This window comes from Cricetulus griseus, chromosome 3 (assembly GCF_003668045.3).
Source record: "Cricetulus griseus strain 17A/GY chromosome 3, alternate assembly CriGri-PICRH-1.0, whole genome shotgun sequence".
NCBI lineage: Eukaryota > Metazoa > Chordata > Mammalia > Rodentia > Cricetidae > Cricetulus > Cricetulus griseus.
Genome location: NC_048596.1, coordinates 221,699,785 through 221,722,873, shown reverse-complemented (window position 1 = coordinate 221,722,873; position 23,089 = coordinate 221,699,785). Strand labels below are relative to the sequence as shown.

The 23,089-nt window shown below is 43.8% G+C and overlaps 1 protein-coding gene across 3 annotated transcripts in view; it reads right to left on the bottom strand.

The window, feature by feature from the left end:
- Frmd4a (FERM domain containing 4A) overlaps positions 1-23,089 on the bottom strand; it is a 303,426-nt gene that overhangs the window by 98,791 nt on the left and 181,546 nt on the right. For all 3 annotated transcript variants that reach the window (XM_027405198.2, XM_027405203.2, XM_027405200.2), the window contains exon 5: positions 15,553-15,637. In XM_027405198.2, the coding sequence (XP_027260999.1) occupies positions 15,553-15,637 (85 nt within the window). The remainder of the gene's footprint in view (positions 1-15,552; positions 15,638-23,089) is intronic.

Here is a 23,089-nt window from a genome sequence, read left to right as displayed (position 1 = left end):
AAGTGTGGAAATTGTAGGTATGTGTCATTGAACTCCTTGTAATTTGGCACTAAACAGCTTCCTTACAGCAGCTCCCATAGAAGAGAACTGGTCTTCCTTGGGAGTTCCCCAGAATCTCAAACACTTTTAGAGTGTCTTTGGTTCTTTAGACAATTTCTCTGAGTCACTCCATCCTGAACCCTCCCCAAGATCTTTTCAAAGAAGCCTACGAGTCATCTTCAAATCTGGATGAGGCAGTAGGGATGGACCATGTCTAGCTTTGTATACACACTCTCATCTTTATCTTATTTTTATTTCATGTGCATGGGTGTTTTACCTGCATGTATGTCTATGTACCACATGTATGCAGAAAGAGGGTGGGGGGAGAGAGAAGGGGAGTGGGGAGAGAGGGAGGGGAGGAAGGGAGAGGGGAAGAGGGAAGGACAGTGGGAGAAAAGGAAGGAAGGAAAGAGGGAGGGAGAGGAAGAGAAAGACTGTGAAGACAAATATCCAAGGCAGAAGAGGGTGCTGGAACCCTTAGTCTAGAGTTATAGATGGCCATAAACCATCTATCCTATGAGTGCTGAGAAGAAGTCCTTTAGAAGAGGACCTAGGTTCGGAGTAACCAGTACTCCTAACCACTGGGCCATCTCTCCAGCCTCGAACCTGCTCATCTTATTAGTCACAGGAATAATACTGCTCAATAACCAAAATTATATTTTTTAGTTTTTTTTTTCCTGAGATAGGGTCTCATGTGCAGCCCTGGGTGACCCGGAGCTCAGACTTGCCTCTGCCTCCCAAGTGCTGTGACTGAAGGGTTTACAACCATGTCCAGCCCCTTTACAGCTTCTTTTTAATTTCTGCTTTAGCACTGGTAGTGAGGCTTCATTGAAAGAAATGTTACAATGGGATCATGACTTGATTGGAAGTTAAACAAGGCAAGACTGAGAGTGTAGTTCCTCAGTGGTAGCCAGCATGGTTCTTCCATGTGCTCCCAGTGCAGTGTGGCTAGTGCTATCAGCTCAATATAGATCCATAATGTTTCTCTCTTGATGAAGATTCTATTGTTCATTGCTAGTCTAGTGTATAATTTAAATATTCTTCTGTTCTTTTTAGGTCTTCACCAAATAGTTGCAATCTAGGAGCAAGGTCTTAAAAGAATAAAAACTTCTTGTTTTTTGAAAAAAAATCCAATGTGTGTTTTGACAAAACATAGATATAATTAGACTCTAAGTAGCAACATTCACATCAATTCCGGCATGTGTTTACTCCAGTGGTCCAAGTTGACATCACCTAGTGATGTCATAGCCACCATAGTTTGTATAAATGTACTTGATGCCTGCACAACAATAAAACCACTTACCATATCTATCAGAATACTCCCTGCCATGAAGTTCCTATGTTTGTATAAACAGAACCACTGAGGCACTAATTAAAACATGTGCAAAGGTCTGTGTGTTTATCATATACAACTTGATGGCTTCGGAGGCAGGCCTGCGCAGATACCATCAGCACAATAAATCTTCCCATTATCCCCCAAAATATCTGTTTTTGTGATAAATACTTGACATGACCCACCCTCTTAGTGAACTTTCAAGTGAATGATGCCATATTATATATAGCCCATAGTGTTAGAGACAAACTCAGGTCCATTAGTATGCAACAAGAAGTTAATTGATGCCATTTTTCTATTGTCAAGATCAAGGAGAAATTTGTCTTTATCTTCCCTCTCTCCCCACTTCTTTCTCTTTTTCTTATTTCAAATAGGGTCTCACTCTATAGCTCTAGCTAGCTTTAAACTGATGGGTCATCCTCCTGCCCCAGCCTTTCAAGTGCTGTGATTAAGGTGTGAGCCACCAAACCCAGAACATCTTATTCACTATCATCACTAGATCTGATAGTGAGTGGCTGGACAAGAGGATAAGCTAGGAGAGATGTTGAGCCCAGTTAGCTTCACACCACACTTTTTACTGAGGCTGGAAATCCAAAAAACATGATGTTATGAGGCTTGCCTCAAGTCAGGAGGACCATAATGGCAGCTATTGTGCTGGGAAACACAGCTTCTCTAATGCATGACCTCATTTAGGACTTGCCCCCTCCCAAGTTAATAAGGTCTCAGTCCCAGCCAGCACGCTCTCAGAACAATATTTATAACTGAAGTTAGCACGAAAGAGTGATTTAAATTAAGAGTTATTTGAACCACCAGCCAAACTCTGATATATGGATTTTTTAATTAGTTGGGGGGTGTCCAAAATTGTCTGCCATAATTCATGACAACATATTCCAACAGTTTTGCATCTTTCGAAGAAGGGATATCCTCATGGTCTCTCAAACCAAGGAATTCCAAAAATAGATAAAGATAGTTGCTACTGAGCCACTTCAGAAGTGTAGCTCAAGAGCACCAACAATCATCTAACCACCAGATGGAAGACTGGGGACAGCCATTCTTTATGCTTCACCAGCCATGGGAGCTTAACGCCCTGTGTAATTCATCTGCCCTGTCAGAGCTGGGCTGTGGGAGAATGTCTGCAATGGCAGTTGTGGGATTACCAGCTCCCATCAAAATATAAGTCATGCAACAGTGTGCAAATGCTTCCACAGAAACTCTGTCCAGAGTTTCCACTGTAGATCATTTCTACCCTTGCTTTAGTCATTTCTTTTCCCACTGATCAGCTTGCAAAAGAGTGCACAGTACATGAGAGCATATTGGTGTGTGTGTGTGTGTGTGTGTGTGTGTGTGTGTGTGTGTGTGTGTGTGTGTATGCGTCAGCCCTTCTGTTAAGCATTTACACCTATGATGCAGTGTGAATGGTCAACAGTGGGCTAATGGTTAACACCATCTGGGAGGCTTATCTTGTGTGTAACTCAAAGTCAACCGCTGGCAGACAGCCCTGTGCAGGGGCATGTGGTGTGACCGATAATTTGATTCATTTGTTAGATGTAAGTGTCTGTGTGGGGAAGGAGAGGTGGGGGTAAGGAAGGAAAACCTTTTCTTTTGCACAAGCCATTATGTAGTCCCAGGAGGTCCTGTAGGTGAATATTAACCACAGTGCTCTACCGGCTATGGTGAAGCCGCAAGCAACAGTCTTAAATGTCTGGCCTGGTTTAGGCGAGTTCCCTCCCACTGTAGCTATCCTTAGGGTAGGTGGAAAAGAATGTCTTTAACTACGGTGAATTCTCCTTTTCCCTCCAGGTGAAGAGACTACAAAACACACAGAGTCAGAATGTGTCCAGCAAGAGAGGAAAGGAAGGCAGGGGGAGATACCTCAGACTCTGCACACTCTCCAAATCTGATGGAGAAGGCTGTGTTATTATGTCTTAGTATTCCTAGCTAATATTTATTGAATTTAACAACCACTGGATGTCCCCAGAGGAATCAATCTAGAGAGCACATACAAGGAACCAAACTTAGACCCGTAGGAAGACAAGTTCTTGACTATTGAGAAAAGACTTGCCTATTCTCCAAGTCTTAGTTCCTCATAGTACTTCTCCTATCTTTTGTTTAAATATCTTTGTTATTTCTTAATTACAATTAATAATCTCTTGCATTTCTTTCTCCTAGGTGATTGCATCTTTAAGATCTTCCTGTAATGAAACAAAGCCTTTGATTTTCTGTTCACTTCCCGGGTTTCCTCTGAAAGCTGAGGTCACTGTAGAGGAGTTAGCAGGGGTCCCAGAGATCTACCTTTCAGGTCCCAGCTGGTCACATGACATCAAATATGACTCTACCTTTCCCTCAGCTGGCTCACCCCGAAAGCCAGAGGTGGTTCCCTTCATATGCTCTTCCAGCAGAGGAAACAAACTGTCTGACCAAGAGAACAGAGAGTATACACCCTCATACTTTCCTGGGGCTCTGGGCTTTCTCTGGACAGAAGACAAAATGGGGCTGTGTGAGGAGAGGCAGGAGGCTCTTCAAGAAATGTCTGTGTGGCTTCCACCTGGCCATCTGAAAAGGTTGGCATTGTGTCATTCCTGAGGTTTTGTTCCACCAATGGTTCTGTGCTGGAGCCTCAGTGCTTCCAGAGCTATCTGGGGAGGGCTTCTGCTGGGTCATTTTCTGAGCTAGAATCTTGCCTGGGAATCTAGGGTGGTGGTGGACATGTGATGATTTTACATTGAGAGGGCATGTTGTATCTTTTGTCTATTGGGGCCATGATGTATGCATTTTGGATCTCTGTTTCCCTTACTACTGAATGATTGGTGTTACTTCCATTGATCCTTGCAAAATAGTATGGAATGATGGAATGTACAGTGTGTACAGGCATGCAGGTGTATTCTCAAGAGAGCAGATGGAGAAGGTGGACCACTTCTTTTGCTCCACATTGCTTTATCTAAAGTGACGAAGAGGAGTGATGGCATTTATGGTGGCTTTCAACTGTCTGGGGAAGATTTCCAGCAGCAGAGGATTTCGACATGTTCCAAACAAATACCCTCGTGCCACAGGGCTTATGGATACTCTCCTGTTACCCTTAGTTGGTTCTTCCTGACCCATGGGTTCAGAAGGGTTTGCTGTTACTTTTCACATTGTACCAAGAATGTCAATGGTGAGGATGAGAAGTTCCAACTTTCCCAAAAAATAAATGAGATGATTGCAATAGTTAGTGTTGATCGTCATCTTGACAGGCCCTAGAGATGGGCCTCTGGGCATGTCTGTGAAGGATTTCCTTGATTACATTAACTGAGGTTGGAAGGCCAGCTGTTGGTGGCACCATTCAATGGCTGGGATCCTGGACTGGATGAATGGGGAAAAGGAGCTAGTGGCAGCATCCATCCCTCTGTTTCTTGACCATGGATGTGGTGTGATCAATTATGTCAAACCTCTGCCAGTTATACTTCCCTACTATGCTGGACCAAACCTTTGGACCATAAGCCAGAATAAATCCTAAAGTTGTCTTTGTTGGGATGTGTTACCACAGCAACAAGAACAGAAATTACGACAATAATTAGAACAGAGACTACAAGGAACAACTATAAGGAAGCGAGGATGACATTGGCAAGCTCCAATCGTAATCCCTTAGTTAGTCTCCCCAAGGTTTTCTCTAATGATCCTTATCCAGTCACCACCTTTACAATTATCCATAACACATGAGAAGATCATGTCTGGTGGTCTTTCTTAAGTTCACCACTACTGTCACCTGAAAGTGAGTTCTAGTCTTACCCCTTACTCCCGACAGCCCCAAACCATGCAACATCACTGTTCTTGTGTTTCAATTACTCCATCACCATACATGAAGAACAAGTTTTCCAATTATTTTGCCAAATTTGGTGATACATACACATAGAAGTCATTCAGAAACTGTGAACACACTGGAAATGCTATCTCGCTATTATTTGTTTCTTCTCACTGGTATTTATAGACAGTCGGAACCACACAGTTTTGTCTCTGTTCTTTGGTGTATTTTAGTACTGATGTATATTTAGTGAACTTTCTGAAAGAGCAGTACTGTGTCTGTCGGTCACCGTGTAGACCATGGCTGTAATTGATTACCATTGTAATATGAATATTTACCTCTTACTTGGAGTTATCTCAATGTCCAGCTTAGATAGTATTTACGGACATGTCTTAAAGTGTGTTTTCAGGTGACAGCAGCATTTGAATCACTGGACTTAGCACTCCTGAAAGACAGTGGCTGCCACCCAATTCCTTAAGGGTCTGAAGAGAATAAAAAGCAGAGGAAAGGCAAGTTTCCTGCTATTTTTCCCTCCTACATTTTTTCAGAGGAATGCCGAGATAGGGTCTTGCTAAGGCTGGCCTAGCATTTACTATTTATCTCAAAGCAGTTTTGAACTCATGATTCCTCTGCCTCAACTTCTCATGTCCTGAGCCTGCAGGTGTGTGCCACCACACCCAGCTTCATTGCTCACTGCATGAGTCAACATATTCCATCTCACTTTCTCCTGCCCTTAGAATGAGGGTTACAATACTGGCCTCCATGGTTCTCAGACCTCAAGACTGAGTCACAACCCCAACTTTTCTGGGCTCTAGCTTGCAGGAGGCATATCCCAGATCTCTCTCCCTTCAGTCACATGGGCCAGCCCCACACAGTAAGTGTCCTATGTTTCTCTGTGGAGAACCCTGACTAACACGGTGCATAGCATTAGACTGGGGTATTAGGTCGTATGTAGGTGACCTCCCTGGCTACCTTCTTGTGGTTGTATGGTTACCATGTCTCGTTGCACAACTTATAATGACTATATGGAGTTGTGTCTGGGCATGGATAAGACCTGCAAACTTGGATAGTTCCTCTTTGTCAGCCCTTTGCCAGGTCTTCAGCAGTCAAGTCATGACATGTCATGTCAGTCTCATGATCCACAGATGTACACTGCCATTCACATTGCTCTTTCACTGTGACTTTACAGCACTGGGGTTTCTCATGCTACGCACTGTCAACAGCCTACATCAAGGGCCTAAGGAACTGTTCCTTTCAAAGTCTGCTACATACTGCCAAGATGGTAAGTCTACTCACGTTTCTGAAAGGTTGAAAAAGACAGTCCTCCCGTCTCCCCATTTTTCTGCTCTTGGTCATACAAGCACACGCACTACATTTTCATCAGCCAAAATGAGAGCTAAGGATGGGGGTTCTGTGAGTCTGAGGCTAATATTTATGTTGGTTTCTCACCTCATGGGGCTAGATTCTGGGCTTTGTTTCTCCCACCCACAGGTGAAATGACACCACAGGTTCATTAAGAAAGCTCTTTGAAGCTCTTCAATATAGACCATTTATTTCAGGATCAACAAGAATGACAGCATCAGGACCTAATTGGCCAATGGGGTCCAAGAATAACTACTTAAACTACACGTATGTGAAGCTCCAGGATTAAGGCAGAAGTCACAGAAAAAAAGGCTAGATGAGACCTTTTTAAGACACACAGAACTGGGTGTTCTGTCTCAATTTCCCCTCCGTCTCTCACCATTCCCTTCCTGTCTTCTTTGGGTTTTGAAATAAGATCTCATGCACTCCCACTGGCCTCAACTTGCTAATTAGTGAGGATGACCTCAAACTCCTGATCCTCCTGCCTTCATCTTCGAGTTTTGAGACTACAGGAGCACACCACCACACTTGGATCCTGCTCTATCTTTTTCTGTCACCATCTGCTCTGGCTGCACACACACACAAACACACATCTGTCATGTGTCTATTCAGTCACAGCTAATGGAAAGTAATCACAAAAACCTACTCCAAAAATCCACCTTGGGTCTTGGAACTCAGATGAGATTGGATGTGATAAACACGGAGACTAAGCACAATTTAATTGTGAGAATACAAAGGGTGGAAAGTTACACGGGTGGATTATGAAATTTACAATACCACACCAGCCATTCTGAGCAACAAAACTTAGGTTTTTCCACCCACAGCAAATGAATACCAAGGACTCTTCCGAGTGGTGGGATAGACGTTCTTTGGATTTAAGTGCCAATTTTCTTACCTCTTTCCAGCTTTGTGTGTGAAGCTCATTAAGAGTAAAGTTAAATAAAAAACTTTCTAATTTCCTTTTCACCTTTAGGAGCCATAAATTCATGGGAATCATTCTTTCCAAATGTTGAAATTTAAAATAACACTAAACATAGTAGATAAATATAGCATTAAATATTTAAATTAAAAAGACATCAATTTGTAATCTGACTTTTGTATGGAGGTTAATGTGATGACTATTTTTTTAAATTACTTATTTTGTCAGGCAGTGGTGGTACATGACTTTAGGAGGCAGAGGCAGGTGGATCTCTGTGAGTTCGAGGCCAGCCTGGTCTACAGAGCTAGTTCCAGGACAGTCAAGACTCAAGGCTACACAAAGAAACCTGTCTCAAAAATTATTTATTGTGTGTGTGTGTTTGCCTGAATGTGCACCACATGTGTTCAGGAGCTTGTAGAGGTTAGCAAAGAGCACTGGATCACCCAGAACTGGAGTTACAGGTGGTTGTCATGGGAACCAAAACCGGGTCCTCTGCAAGAGCAGTAAGTGCTCTTAACTGCCCAACCATCTCTCCATGACTACTTTTAAACTCTCTCTTCCCATCCCTCTTCTCTCTCTGGCCTCAAATTTGCTAAGTAGTGGAGGATGACGCCCCCCCCCCCCCCGAGTTTCTGATCTTCTTGCTTCCACCTCCTGAATACTGAAATTACAGTGTATAGCACTTCATTGGTTTATATGGTTCTGGGAATGGACCTTTGGGTTTTGTTCCTCCTAGGTCAGCACTGGATAGATCATCATTATGTAGTCTAGAAGATCCTTCTGCCTCAGTCTCCCCAGTACTGGGATTCTAAGCATGTACCACTGCACCAGTTGCCATGCAAACTAATTTCTTTCTTTCTTTCTTTTTCTTTCTTTCTTTCTTTCTTTCTTTCTTTCTTTCTTTCTTTCTTTTTTTTTTGAGATAGGGTTTCTCTGTGTACCAGTCCTGGCTGTCCTGGAGCTCACTTTGTAGACCAGGCTGGCCTTGAACTCACAGAGATCTGCTTGCCTCACCCTCCTGAGTGCTGGGATTAAAGGCCTGTGCCACCATGCGTGGTTGGTTCAAACTGATTTTTGACAGTGATTTCAGTTGCCAGTGCAGAACTCAGAGGAAGGTAGGATTCACCTCAGCCTAAATGTGGAAAAAGAACTCAAGAGTCCATGTTTGCCAAACCTCTCCTGCCATGTGTGACAGGTGGGCTGCCTCCCACAGGGTGACTGCTTGACCTCTCTGGCTGTCATAAGAAGTCACATTCAAAGAGGGAGGAGACCTGAGGGGAGAGGTTTGGCAGGACAATTTGGTTGGCTCACAAATCTTCATCCATGGAGCACAGCATCTCACTGGAATTTTCCATGGAACTGGATACACAATCCTAAAAGACGTTCATTCATCTCCTGAATGTAAAATTTCCCCCACTGTCCACTTGTCACCTTAGACAGTTAAAACATCATAAGTGTTGTTGAACCATATGGGGTGTCAGCAAGTCTATACCACAGCCCTTCTTGTCTCACAGAAAGTGTATAGCTATAGCCCTGCTCTCACATAGTGTAATCTTCTGCAAGTTGAGGAAATTGTGATTGTCCCCCCACCCCAGTTTTCTTATAGAAATTGTGAGGGTGTAAAGGAAGAGAAAGCGAGAGAGAAATTTACTGTAGTTGTGCTTTCTCAGTCCTGGTAAAAGAAAGAAGGAAGGGATGGAAGAAGGGAGGGAGGGAGAGAGAGAAGGAAGGAAAACAATGTTTGTAGCTTGAGAAAAATAACAAAAGCAACAGAATGAGAGAAAACCACCTTTCCCGTCTGTCTGCTGAAGGAGAGCTGGAAAACTGCTTCTCTGGACAGATGGTAGCTGCAGCAAAAGAAATTTATACTCCAGACAAGACCACTTCTCCTAAGCCCTGGACATTGGTATGTCCCAGGCGGAAATGGGAGTGTATGTCCCTCATCCAAAGGTTGATATTCAGGTACCCATGGAAATAGCAGCTTGCCGTTGGACCCTTCCTCAGTGCCATTGAGACACTAACTTGTCCCATGTGTTCAGAGCATGCCATTACCTATTCCTGTCTCTCCCTTGTAATCAGGAATGGACAGACTGGGATCCCCTGCAACAGATAAGCCACCTAAGGTGGAAAGCAGCTGAGGAAGACAATGGAGGCTGATCTCTGACCTCCACATATATACACACATACGAACATATATACACATACACACATATACACACATAGCAAGGGAGACCAGGGTGGGGTTTGGAGGCTGGGAGACAGGGGGTGGAAGTGGGGGATGCTATCCTACAGAAAAGGATAAAGATAGAAAATGGAGAAGAAGCAGAAAAGAGTTGAGCATGCACTGTAATTAATGTAATCAAAATGATAAGAGATAGTATATTCCTAAGGCAATAATTTTTTAATTAAAAAATATGAGTGTAAATGTGGAAGCTAGAGGTGGACACCAGGAGTCTTTCAATATCAAACATTTGTTTTTATTTATGTGTATGTGTGTATCCCATGCATGTTTATGTGACCATGGAGGTCAGTAGAAGGCGTTGGATCCCCTGGAGCAGGGGTTACAGGCATATGTGAACTGCCTGATGTGGGTGATGGGAACCAAGCTGGGGTCCTCTCCATGAACAAAAAAACACTTTTAACTGCTGAACCATCTTTCCAAACCTTAGAATAGAATCTTTTAAGAGAGAGAGAGAGAGAGAGAGAGAGAGAGAGATCAGAATTGTAAAGATATTCTTAGAAGCAATCTCTCTCTCTCTCTCTCTCTCTCTCTCTCTCTCTCTCTGTGTGTGTGTGTGTGTGTGTGTGTGTGTGTGTGTGTGTGTGTACAAGTGTGTTAAGGCTAAAATTCAAAAGAAGTGGTGAAAGATAGTGCTGACAAAAAAATTCCCAGAAAGTATAAGAGGCCAGAAATGGAAAATGGGACACAAACCTGCCCTGGCTTCCATTTCCCAGCACTTCCAAGAAAAGAGGATGGGGATAAAAAAGAAGATAACAAAGAAATAATTCAGGAAGAAACTGAGTCCCCAGAATAAAAGTGTCCGACCAGAAAGCAGCCAGCAGAATGTATCTACAAGGACCTGCACTACTGACATGCTAGATACGAGGAACGTAGAGGGAAAGCCCCACAGATCCAGCTGTTGGGAGATGGCACAGGGGTGGCGCATACAATGGGCAAGACAGTGGGCATCTCCAGAACAACCCTTGATAAGGCTGTCAGTCTGCTTTTCATATCTAATCAAACTTCTAAGTAGATATGGGGGGGTGCATGAAGACATTTGCAGACACACAAGGACCCAAACATTTTTCTTCAGGTGTCCTTTCTCTAGATTTACTTGGGGATGCTATCCTGGGAAAAACAAAAAACAAAAAACAAAACAAAACAAAACAAAAAAACAGAGGTGTAAAACAAACCAAGCAAACAGACCAGGACTCAGAAGACAGATGACCCAATACAGAGCGGAGGTGGGGAAAGACCCAGACAGGAGATTAGCCTCACAGGAAGAGAGCAGAAAAGCAGGCCAAATTTGTGGAACAGGAGGGCAGAGGGTTCCAGGAGGGAATTCTCAGGAAAATGACTAGCAGCAGCAGCAGCAGCAGCCACAAACTCAAACCAGAGAGAGCTGAGGAATTGCCATCACATTGGAACTGAATGCTAGGATGTATCTGTAGGAACTGTGAGCAAAGGGCTAAAGATACATAGAAACTAAACAAGTGAAAACAAGGTAACGAATCCCTTTAGGTGAAACAACTCATTGTCTTAAAAAAAAAAAAAGGAATCACAGCCATGGGACAATGCTTGGATTAGTCTTGTCATGTTGATGATTATTGTGGCTTCCACCCAGAGTACGATACTACCCTGAGAACACTGGGGAAGGAAGAGTGTGGGTGCTACAGAGGACACCGTGATCCTGTCTATCTTATGGAGAGTTTAATAAATTGAGAGGTGTCAAGTCAAGGAAGAACAGCGCCATTTATTTAGAATTAAAGAGGCAAATAGAGCAGCAAAGTGACTCGACAGGGTAGGGCTTGTGTAGTGGGAGAGATGGGTGCATTTTGCATAACAAGCCTTGAGAAGGATTTTAGTCAATTTTTTTATTACAGTGTATATATTTGTGTGAACAGTTGTGGAGGTCAGAGGACAACTCCTGGGAATTGGTTTTTGTTTCCACTGTGTATCTTGGGGTCAAACTTGGGTCACTAGTCTTGGCTACAAGCACCTTGACCTGCTGAGCCCCTTTTCTGCCCCACCCCCACACTTTCCTCTTAAGCGGTCTCCTATTACTATGCTAATAATAATACCAGCTCCTTCCTTTGTGTTGTGTTGGGGATTGAACTCAGGGTTTCTCACACGCTAGCTTGACATTCCTGGCCTAGTTACATTCTGATTAAATCCAGTCCCTAATTTTTTTTTTTTTTATGAATTTTCTGCAACTAAGACACCTGTCATCCTCTTAATGATTATCTTTTATTTTTTCCAACTTTTTTTATTTGAATTAGAAACAGGATTGTTTTACATGACAATCCCATTCCCCTTCTCCCACCTGTCCTCCCCTACCCCCCCCCAACTAAAACCTTATCTGTCACATATCTTTTCTGCTCCCCCTGGATGGTGAGGCCTTCCATAGGGTGTCATCAGAGTCTTTCGTATCCTTTGGGATAGGGCCTAGGCCCACCCCGTGTGTCTTGGCTCAGGGAGTATTCCTCTATATGGAATGAGTCCCCGATTTTTTTTAACATACATTTAAAACTATTTTTATGTGTTTTTGTTTTGCTTGTGTGAGTGTTTTGTCTGCATATATGGATGCATTTGTATCATGTGGGTACTTGGTGTCCAGGGTGGTCAGAAGAGGGCATGAGATCTCCTGAAACTGGAGTTACAATTGTGAGCCACCATGTGGGTGCTGGGAATTAAACTCAGGTCCTGTACTGGAATAGCAAGTGTTCTTAATTACTGAACCACCTCTCCAGCTACCCTGCTCCCTGCCAAAAATAGATCTTAATATTTTAAGACATGAATGGAAATAGTTCTGCAAAAAAAAAGCTGGGGTAAGTAGCTTACTTCACCTCAACAGCTTAGCTGTAAAACATGGTAGGAGGTGAGTGTGGTGGTGTAGGCCTGTAATCCCAGCTATCTGGGGGGCTAAGGCAGGAGAATTTAAGTTCAAGGATAGCTTGGACTATACAGTGTATTTAAAGCTAACCTGGGTGGGACTGGAGAGATGGCTCAGTGGTTAAGAGCACTGGCTGCTCTTCTAGAGGTCCTGGGTTTGATTCCCAGCAACCACATGGTGGCTCACAACCATCTACAGTTGGATCTGATACCATCTTCCACCTTAAAAGGCCCACAAGCACATAGAGCACTCACAGACATAAAAAATAATAAAAAAACCAGCTAGCCTGGGTTACATAGTGAGACATTGTGTCAAAATAAAAAGTAGAAAGAGAGCCCCATATAGCTCCATGGTAGGGTGCTTGCCTAACATATGTAAGGCCCTATGCTCAACCTGGAGTCTGCAAAATGCAAGCAAGTGGAAAGAAAAACACTGTAAGAGTCAGCCTCCAAGAAATAGCAAGGGGCCTGATACCAAACTGCTGGGTAAGCCAACAATGGGGGGCAGCATCGATGTGACAAATTATTAGTCACCCTGCCTTCGGGGCTAATGTCTCAGCATACACCTGGGTGGCACAGAAAATTATAGCCAAGAAAAATGTGTCAGAATCCAAGTGACTTGGTCAAGTGCTTGGCACAGTTCTAAGTATTTTCCATGCTTTGTTTTAGGAGTATTTCCTAGAAGATGTAGGTTGGATCTTGTAACATCTTTGCTCAGTCAAAAAGGAAAAGTGAAGCTTGGAGACATTTTGTGGAAGACACTCACATGTAGCTGGTATAGGAACCCAAGTTGGTTGCAGCAGAACCTAAAAATCTACAACTGTGTGGACTTCTATTATTGTTACACGTTGTGGAATGTGGCTAATTGGGCACACTGTTGTATGGTCACTTCCCGTTCTTATGAATACCAGCTTCCTCCTTGTCAAAGTTTCAGCTTCCTCAGAAGTGCCAACACTCCAAATGAATGCATACAAGCCCTGTTAGTGAAATCTGTCAGTGTCTGCAAATGAAAATACTTAGATGACTGAGCTAAAACAGGTGGTCTTGAGATTCTGTCTACACAAGCTTTGGAGGACTCATCCTTGGTCATTTGTGGTCACTTTTGTGACCATGTTCCAGAGTGAATTTTAAGAAGAGAGAGCTAGGACTCTGAAATACTTTCCACATACCATTTGGCAAGAAAATCATTGTTGGGGTCACCTGGACTTTAAATGTGGCCAGTTCCTCCTCTTGGGAAATTTGCAGTATTTACCTCTCAGGACTTGATCTCCTTGATTACCACAAGCTCAGCACGTATGATCAAGTGGAACTGAACAACTCCACAAACAGCTTCTTCCCCTTTATGCAGGCGTGCACCAAGCACTAATTTAATTGGTCAGAAGGCCCTTTCAAAAGGCTCAGAGATAGCCCTTTGTTTCAGCTCAAGTCTGCCACCTTGTGGACAGTGCTGTTTTTAAATTATTTCTCAACTTTTTTCCTTTCTAAAAATTTATTTTTCATTTTATATACCAACCCCAGTTCTCCCTCCCTCCCCTTCTTTCGTCCCCTCCTCTTCTCACCCCAGCCATTCCTCACAGTGGGTAAGGCCTTCCTTGGAGAGTCAACAAAGTTAGGCGTACCAAGTTGAGGCAGGACCAAGTTCCCACCCCCTGTATCAAAGCTGAGCAAGCTATCCCACCATAGGGAATGGGTTCCAAAAGGCCAGTTCATTCACCTAGGATAGGTCCTGGTGCTACTGCCAGGACCCCCACGACAGATCAAGCCACACAACTGTCACCCACATTCAGAGGGCTTGCACATTCATAAAAAAAAAAAAAGCCATCAGATGCCCCTATGATTTGTAAGGTATCTGGACAGTATTATTTTTTTCCACTTCATAATGAGAAAATTAGGGATTAGAGGGAGGAAGGAATTCAAAAGCACTGGTGGGAAATGTCTTTTCCCACCAGTCAGCAAAAACTTAAAGTACTCTCATCACCCTGAGAGTTTCAGCCCAGTAAATGTCTTGGTTCATCAGCTACTGCTAAGTGAGGTCTTTCTGCAGAGTTGAACTTGGTCCCCACTTGGCCTCCACCATTTTGAGTGGTGGAATTATCCCATGCTGTTCAGGTAAAGAACTCCCCCAAGGGAAAGCAGCAACCACTACCCAATTTCTCCCGTTTTCAAGTTTGGTTAAGTTACTACAATGCTCTAAACCTAGTGGTTAGTGAAATATAAAGCCACAATCCATGAGTTCTCCTTGGAATTTTCCAAAAGCATCCAGTTGCCACTTTACCAGGACAAAGAGAGTGTGCTCTTCAGGAACACAACATGGCTGTGGCTGGACTCTGTGAGTGGAATTAGGTTTCCCTGAACCAAAAGAGTGACTCTGCTGTTCATTGGATTTGTAAGTCTCCCCATGACTCATCTTCTTCATGGAAGAGAGATGGGGGACCCAGGTAATTCACATGAAGCTCAAAGCTTCATGTGAGCTTCAGGGGATGAGTGCCTGATGGTTGGCTTTCATTGTCAACTTGACACACCCAGACTCACCTGGGAAGAGTCTCAGGGAGGAAATGTCTAGGTTAGGTTGGTCTGTGGATAGATGTCTTACTAAAAGTTAATTGACATGGAAGGCTCAGCCTTGGTAGTATCATTCCCTAGGCATGGAGTCCTGAACTGAATTAGGAGTGTAGAAACAGAACCGAGCACAAGCAAGCAAGTGCACACGCACACATTCCTTCTTCCCTGCTCTAGACTGTGGCTATGATGTGACTAATTTATTGATTTTCTGTGGCTTTGACCTCTCTACCATCAAGAATACTTCTGTAAATTCAGGGCAGCGATGAGATGGGTGGATTGGAAGAAGTCATGCTGTTTAGCTGGTGTTTTCCTTACATGCAGTTTCTCATTTATTTATAGCAATTAAATTTATAAATGACTTTAGCTAATCAATAAAACTGTCTTATTGGCAACATTTTGGTATTTTGGTTTTGTTAGGAAATTGAATGGGAAGATCGCATTCCTACCTTATAGATGCAGGACTTTGCATTCAGGAAGAAGAGCTCGATGGTGGCATTGTCCTTCAGGTAGGAGATGCTTTCTATATAGAATCTGCAAGAGAAAAACCATGTGTGAGGCACAGGGGGAGTGGAAATCAACTGCACCGAGCTGTGTGGTTTCAGAGGAGGATTGCAGTTCCTGTGCTGAATGAAGAGAAGACAAAGGGGCCACCAGTCTTTTCTCCACAGCCTTCTTTGAGGACACACCATGTTTTATACCCATGTGTACAGGCATTTTTCTCAACATACACTCAAGGCCAATAAGCATATGAGAATACATTCCAGGTATCACTAAGCACTTGGAAAACGCAAATCAAAAGCTGAATAAGATATTGACATTCACAACTCTAAGATTCTACGATTCCTGTTTTTCTATGTAGTGAAGTTGTAACGATAACTCTTTCCGCCAGCCACCTGAGTTCCACCACCACATTAGGGCCCCCAAATAACACACGGAGTCTAATATTATTTATGATGCTGCTGGCCAATGACTAGGATTTCTTGTTTTCTAGCACCGTCTTAAGTATCAACCATAACCATTAATCTATATATTTTATAAAGACTTATATTTCGAGGACGCCAGTGGCATGTGTCGTCTCTTCCCCGGAATCACATGGCGACTCTATCCCTTCCCTACATTTCCCAGAATCCTCCTTCTCTCCTAGTCCTGCCTACTTGCTCCCCTATTGGCCAACAGTGCTTTATTTATAAAACAATAAAGCAAACATATACACAGAAGGACCTCACCCATCATGAAGCCATCTTTATTATATTAACAATATAGAGTTAGGATTGGAGAGATAGCTCACCAGTTAAGAGTGTTTACTCTTCTCGCTAGAGGCCCTGGGTTCAGTTCCCAGCACCCATATTGGATGGCTTGAAACTGCCTCCAACTCCATTTCCAGAGAGGCCGATGCCCTCTGGCCTCTGTGGACACCTGAATATATGTGGTGCACATAAACTCATGGAGGTGCACACACATACACATAGATAAATCTGAAAATATATAGTCTTATAACACATACAGGAGCTTTAGTAGTGCAACAACAGTCTTACCTGTAAGGACAAAACAGTTCTAAGTATTAAGCTATTATAATACTAATACAGGAGATAATTGAGTTTACAAATTATAATGCCTTTTTTGGAATTGATTGGTCTGTGTCTCTCTGTATATATTCCTACATAAATATGCAGTGTACATGTACACATGTGTCTATCTTCATATAGAGGTCAAAGGACAATTGAGTGTTGTTTCTTAGGAACTGTCCACATTTAAAAACAAACAAACATGGTCTCTCACTGGCCTGGAGCTCACCAAATAGGCTACAGTGGCTAGACAGTGAGTCTCAAGGATCTCTTTGTGCCCTTCCAACACCAGTGATGGGCATGTGCAACCATGCCTGGCTTTATGTGGGTTCTGGGGTTTAAACTTGGATCCCCATGCTTGTACGGGTGGAAAGCTGACTGAACAGCTTCACCAGTTCTTGGCATTGATTTAAAATCCAAAATGCTTAAAATTACACACCCAATAGAAAAAAGTGTGTGTGTGTGTGTGTGTGTGTGTGTGTGTGTGTGTGTGTGTGTGTGTGTAAACCTAACAAGTACTAACAAACAAGCACTATATATTTTGGGTTTTCACATTTTTTGTTTTTTTTCAGCAATGGCACATGGAATACCTGCACAAAGTTTTCATGAAAAACAACAACAACAACAACAAAAAAAAACCAAAAAACAAACTCAAAGTGGCAAAAAAGAATTACCCATAGTCTATGAAAATGAGGATGGATCAAAACACAGCCTCAGAGCTGGGCCAGACCAGATCGCTCCATCCATAAAGGAAAACATATCCAGGGAGACTTCACTCAGGCCCTGGCATCACCTCTTTTCTCTCCAAACTCCCTCAGCCAAGTCTCCACAGACACCTTGATCGTGGGGACCGCAGACCTGGATTAACTACGATTCTCATACTCTTAGCTGGCCATCTACTTTCTTTTCCCTTACCCAATTTCCAATTCTTCATTCTGCTATTTTTTCATGTGACTTTCTTTTTTATCCTAATCATTGTTAAGCCAGACTTTTAAAAGAGAATTTGTTCTGTTCAATGGATCAGCAGGCGGTGGTCACATGGCTCTTATAAGCACTTCCTATGTGCTTCCCCGAGGGTGATGAAGTGTGGCCGCATTTCAGAACATCCCTAGGCTGGGATAAGTGCTCTTAAGGCTGTGACATTCACGCACATTAAGCCAAATGAGAATTGAATTCCTATCAGAGGGAGAGTATAGATTTCTCTCAAGATGAAACATGCTGACATTATTTAAGTTTACATGAAACATGCCTTTACACATCGGTTCGGTTTATTACATTCTTTAATCAGATAATGTGCCTGCCCATTCAGTCTAAGGACCAGTGCATTGAGGGTAGAGCGATTTTGGATGAGGAAATGACGGAACTGCGGGGTGTTGGAGTAAAATCCAGACTAGACTAGGAAGGCACTGGCTTTGTGGATTCTAGGAAATAACACACAGGAGGGTGCAGAGCGTGAAGTGGGCAAAAGAAGCAGAGTTCTGTGGCCATTTCAGCACCAGTATATGCTGATGACAAGGACTCTGGGGAGAAAGTCAAGGGCCAGGGATCTAATCTCAGCTCTGTGTGTGACTTAGGACATGTCACATAATCATACTGAGATTCTCTTTTTCCCAAAGAAGGGGGGCACTGAGAGGAGTGGAAGGAAGGGGAACTGTCGTCAGGATGTACTATATGAGGGAAGAATAAATTAAAAGAAGAGGAAGGAGGAAGAGGGAGGAGGGAGAGGAGGAGGGGGAGCAGAGTGGGACTCAATGGATCTCCATGTGAGAAGTCTTTTTATGTTTGGATACTGGGAATGAATTTAAACTAAAACATCCACCACATACTGCCACCACTGGATTTAGTGTACCCACCTGGAATCCCAGCTGTGGGAGGTCCAAGCAGAAGAAATGGGAGTTCACAGCCATCCTTAGCTACATAGCAAGAGTTTGAGGCCAGTCTAGGCTACACGAAACCTTGTCTCAAGAAACAAAAGAGCAAAAAAATTCTCCTCAAAACCGACAAACCCAGGCTGGGCAGGCCAGGCCAGGCTCACAGCCCTCTTGTCTATATACTAAGTGAATGATGTCCTCTACCATTTTCCGAATGTGTGAAGAGGCTGCTGTGGCGACCGCGGTGCAGATTTGTGTACATGTGTTAGTGAACCGGGCGTCACTCAGAGACGGGCAGGTTGCCTCCGTCAATAAACAATAGTTGTTTGTCACAAAGTCAGAGTCACACAATTCCAAAGGATTAAAAAATGGCTCTTGTGAGAGGGGACTGGTTGATCTCTAGCTGCCCTGTCCCCAAAGCGCCTGCCTGCTGATCTGGGAGCAGGTGTTTTAGATCATGGGGCCTTCGTGTAGTAGGCTGTGCAGTAAGTCTCAGGGGAAAGTTGAAGCTGCACAGTTTTCAGTACTTGAGTATTGGAAACCTGAAACACAGTGGCAGATCTTATAACTTGAAGGAAAGTATGTTAAATGATTTAATTTTAAAGTCTAGGTATTCATCCTTAATTGTGTGTGCGTGCGCGCGCGCGCGTGCTCACAGGCATGCATGTGGAACTCAGAGCACTTACATAGCAGATTTTCTCCTACTGTGTAGGTTCTGGGGATTGAACTCAGGCCATCATGTTTGGCAGCAGATGGCCCACTGAGCCATCTCTTCAAGATTATTATTTTTTTAATTAAAAATGATATCTGATGTGTATGTGTGTTTATGCATGCACACCTGACACGGTGCACATTTGAAAATCAGAGGACAACCTACGGGAGGTGGATCCCTAAATCTCCATCATCTACAAAGAGTCTTTGGCAAGGGCAGTCAGAATAACAGTATGTGGGAAGAAGGGAAGCAGGGAAACTGGGAGAAATGGGGAAGAATACATACGATAAAGATAGGGAAATGCTTTGAAAATTAAGCTGTTTCAGACACTACACATTTAGACTCAAAATTATCACATAGTGCAAAGATCACTGTTAGCCTCAGGAGGGTTCTGTTGTTTTTTCTGGTACTTAGAGTCCAAACTAGACAATAACTTTAACGGTTTACTTGCTGTTTTAAAAGCGAGACATGGTGACAGTCGGGTAGTGACTGGCTTTGTGGATATGAGACTCCGCTCCTGGAAGTTTATGATAGCTGAGAAATCACTTGACAAAGTGTGCACGTGGCCTTTTACATCAACCTGCTTCTGTGACTCTGTTCAAGCCATTCTACAGAGAGCCACCGCCATTCCCCAAAAGACCCCTCTTCCTTCATCCCTCAGTCTGAAAGTACTCTCTGGAGATCGTTTCCATAGCCAACCCCCTCCCCCTAGGCTCCTAACTTGGGACACAGCTTAGCATACCTCCCACAGCCGGGCCATTTCTGACTCGGATTCTCATTAGGCTGCCACCTCCTGGAGGGCTGGGGCATATCATTGTCTTTTTACCTCATGAACAAGTATAGAGCCTTAACTTTGATGCTCAACTTTTCTCCACTCGATCCCCTCTTGATCAGAGTTCTGAGTGGGTAGCTGTTGTATTAGAGTTCCCAGGTGTAGTTGTATCCTTGTCACTGTGAAGGAATGCCTCACAGAAACAACTCAGAGGGAAGTACTCATTTGGAGTCGAAGTCTGACACTGGTCCAGCATGGCAGGGAAGGCCTGGCAGCTGAGGAGGGTTTCAGAATAGTTTGTTCATATTTTGCTGGCTGGATTAGGAAGCAGAGAGCTCAGGCTGGAACAGGGAGTGAATATACACTTCAGAGTTTACCTCCAGCAGCCTGCCTTTGCTAGATAAGCCCCATGCCCCAAAGGTTCCACAGCATTCCCAAACAGCAGCACCAGCTGGAGCTCCATGTTCAAACACATGATTCAGCATGTCTGTGTGTTGGGGAGGGGTTGGGGATTTAAGCCACACAGACAGTGAAAGAGTAAGGACAAAGAGCTAACAAATAACAAGTGTCATGCTCTTTTAGGTGTGGGGGTCTTACACTCCACACAGCCCATCATCATGCTACTTCACCATCTCTCACTGTTCACATGGAAAGTAGTTAAAGCTAGGCTGTTGATTAGCTTGTGTCTTAATGCCAAAAAATGACCAGGGACCTCCCAAGTCTGACAGAGCTTACTGCCACAGTAATTTTGAGTGCAAATCTGAGGGTCTGAAATAACTTAATTTTCTAAGTCCCCTGTCTATATCCCATTTGCCTCACTCAGTCCTCGACTAAAGGGTAAAGATGCTCTGCACGTCCCCACCCTCAGCCCCGGGTTCCTCCAGAAGAATATTTTGTGAAACTCCAACACTCTGCTTCTACCTGCAGTGCTAAAGTAACAGAGAAATGAATGAGGCAGCAGCATTGCTGTCTCTGGCTTCGGCATCCATTTTTACAGATGTCTACTATCTGGCAGGAGAGTCTGAGGAGGTTGCAGAATAGCAATATTCTGGGATGGAGGGGGGAAAGAGTCCTCCTCTTGACAGAAATTGAAAAGCAGTTTCCTGTTAACCTTTATCACCAAGACAACAGCCCGGAAAATCCTGGAAGCTCTGGACCTGTCATGTTTTTGTTCATAACCTTGGGCATTTAACTCATCCTGAACTTTCGAACCATGCTAGGAAATGTCTAAAGTGAAATGCTTGGATAAAAACAGACCTGAGACATCTCCATTCATACCCTGGGCAGGCACCAAGCTGAAGAGATTTCTGAAGAAATGGGGGCAGTTGATGGTTTGCATGGAAAGTTGAGATTATCTCCCCCCACCCCCAAATCGGTTTGGTTTCCTGCTTTTATGAGCATCTGGTTTGTGGTCCTTTATGACAGTAGGTGGCACTGTTGCTTCTCCTTAACTGCCCTTGGTAAGTAAGGAACCACTTCCCCAAAGGATTCACAAAGGACATGCTGGTTTCTTAAGAGATCCCAGGGAAATGAAAGATGGGTCCTCCATCGCAAGGGTCTGTGAGGCAAACCCGAGTCTGTTCTGTGTTAACCGCATCTTTACAATGCATGAATGTCTGGGCACTGCTGGCTCCAAAGTTAGCCAAGTCATAGTAAGTTAGGAACTAGTAAGCGATTCATGGCAATCAACTCTAACTCTCATATATGACTAACAGGCCCAAAGCCACACTTCCACCACCGCTATGGGCTCTCACACACTGCCACCATCTCTCCCTTCATGTTCCCTACTCTTCTGCCCAGAGACATATTCAAGATGACATGGGGAAGTCCCTAGGTCTGACAGTTCATCAGAATCATAATCATTCAAATTAGCCAATCCCAAGCCTGCTTACCCAGCTCATCAGCTGCATTCTCTAGAAACCATAATAGAGGATATTGCCTATATTTTTCCTCCCCCCTGTCCTCTGACCCTCCAAGGTGCCCCTACCTACATAGCTCCAAATGGCAACACTCCTTCTTTTGGGGGCTGTCACAAGCTACTTTAACACTCGATCTGTTGGGCTTTATCATACTTGAATAACAAAATAAACACTCATGTGTAAATGCACATGTGTGCTCCATGTGTGTGTGGAGGTCAGAGGAAAACTTGATGGAGTTTTTTCTCTCCTTCCATCACATGGGTCCCAGAGATACAACTCACATCTTCAGGCCTGGCAGCTGTCAGGTCCAAAGGAAACTCCATTCCCCCAAATTCTAGTGGTCAGACAAAAGCCAGTATTTCCCAGGAACTTGTGAGGCTCGTTCCCTCTATCAAAGGAGCCATTCCCTTATCACTGGCTCTACAAGGGACCAGTGGCTGTCTTTGTTACCCATTAGTGCATGATAGTCCTCAGGCTCTTCAGTGTCAAAAAGGACCTGTTACAAATTTCAGAATCTATGCTGTCATCCTGGCTTTTATCAGCTCCCCCTAGCCACTCCCTGCAGCAACAACAACAACACCCCCATACTCACTTCAACTCAAAGGCTTCCCTCCCACACAGCTCTTCTTCTTCTTCTTCTTCTTCTTCTTCTTCTTCTTCTTCTTCTTCTTCTTCTTCTTCTTCTTCTTCTTCTTCTTCTTCTTCTCTTCCTCTTCTTCCTCTTCTTCTTCCTCTTCTTCTTCCTCTTCTTTTTCTTCTGGTTTTTCGAGACAGGGTTTCTCTGTAGCTTTGGAGCCTATGAGCCTATCCTGGCACTTGCTTTGTAGACCAGGCTGGTCTTGAACTCACAGAGATCCACCTGCCTCTGCCTCCCGAGTGCTGGGATTAAAGATGTGCACCACCAACACCCGGCCCTCATTTCTTCTTATACTCCTGCTGTTTCATCTTCTCTCTCTGACTCTCTCTCTCTCTGACTCTCTCTCTCTCTCTCTCTCTCTCTCTCTCTCTTTCCATTCTCTGTTTTGCTCTCTCTTGGGCTTCTTTTTCTCTTTATCGTTCACTCTCCCCACCCCCACCCCCTCATGGTCAAGTCCAGTCTGATGGCCATGTTCTGTCTACTTTCTCTCTGCTCTGGATTCTTCCA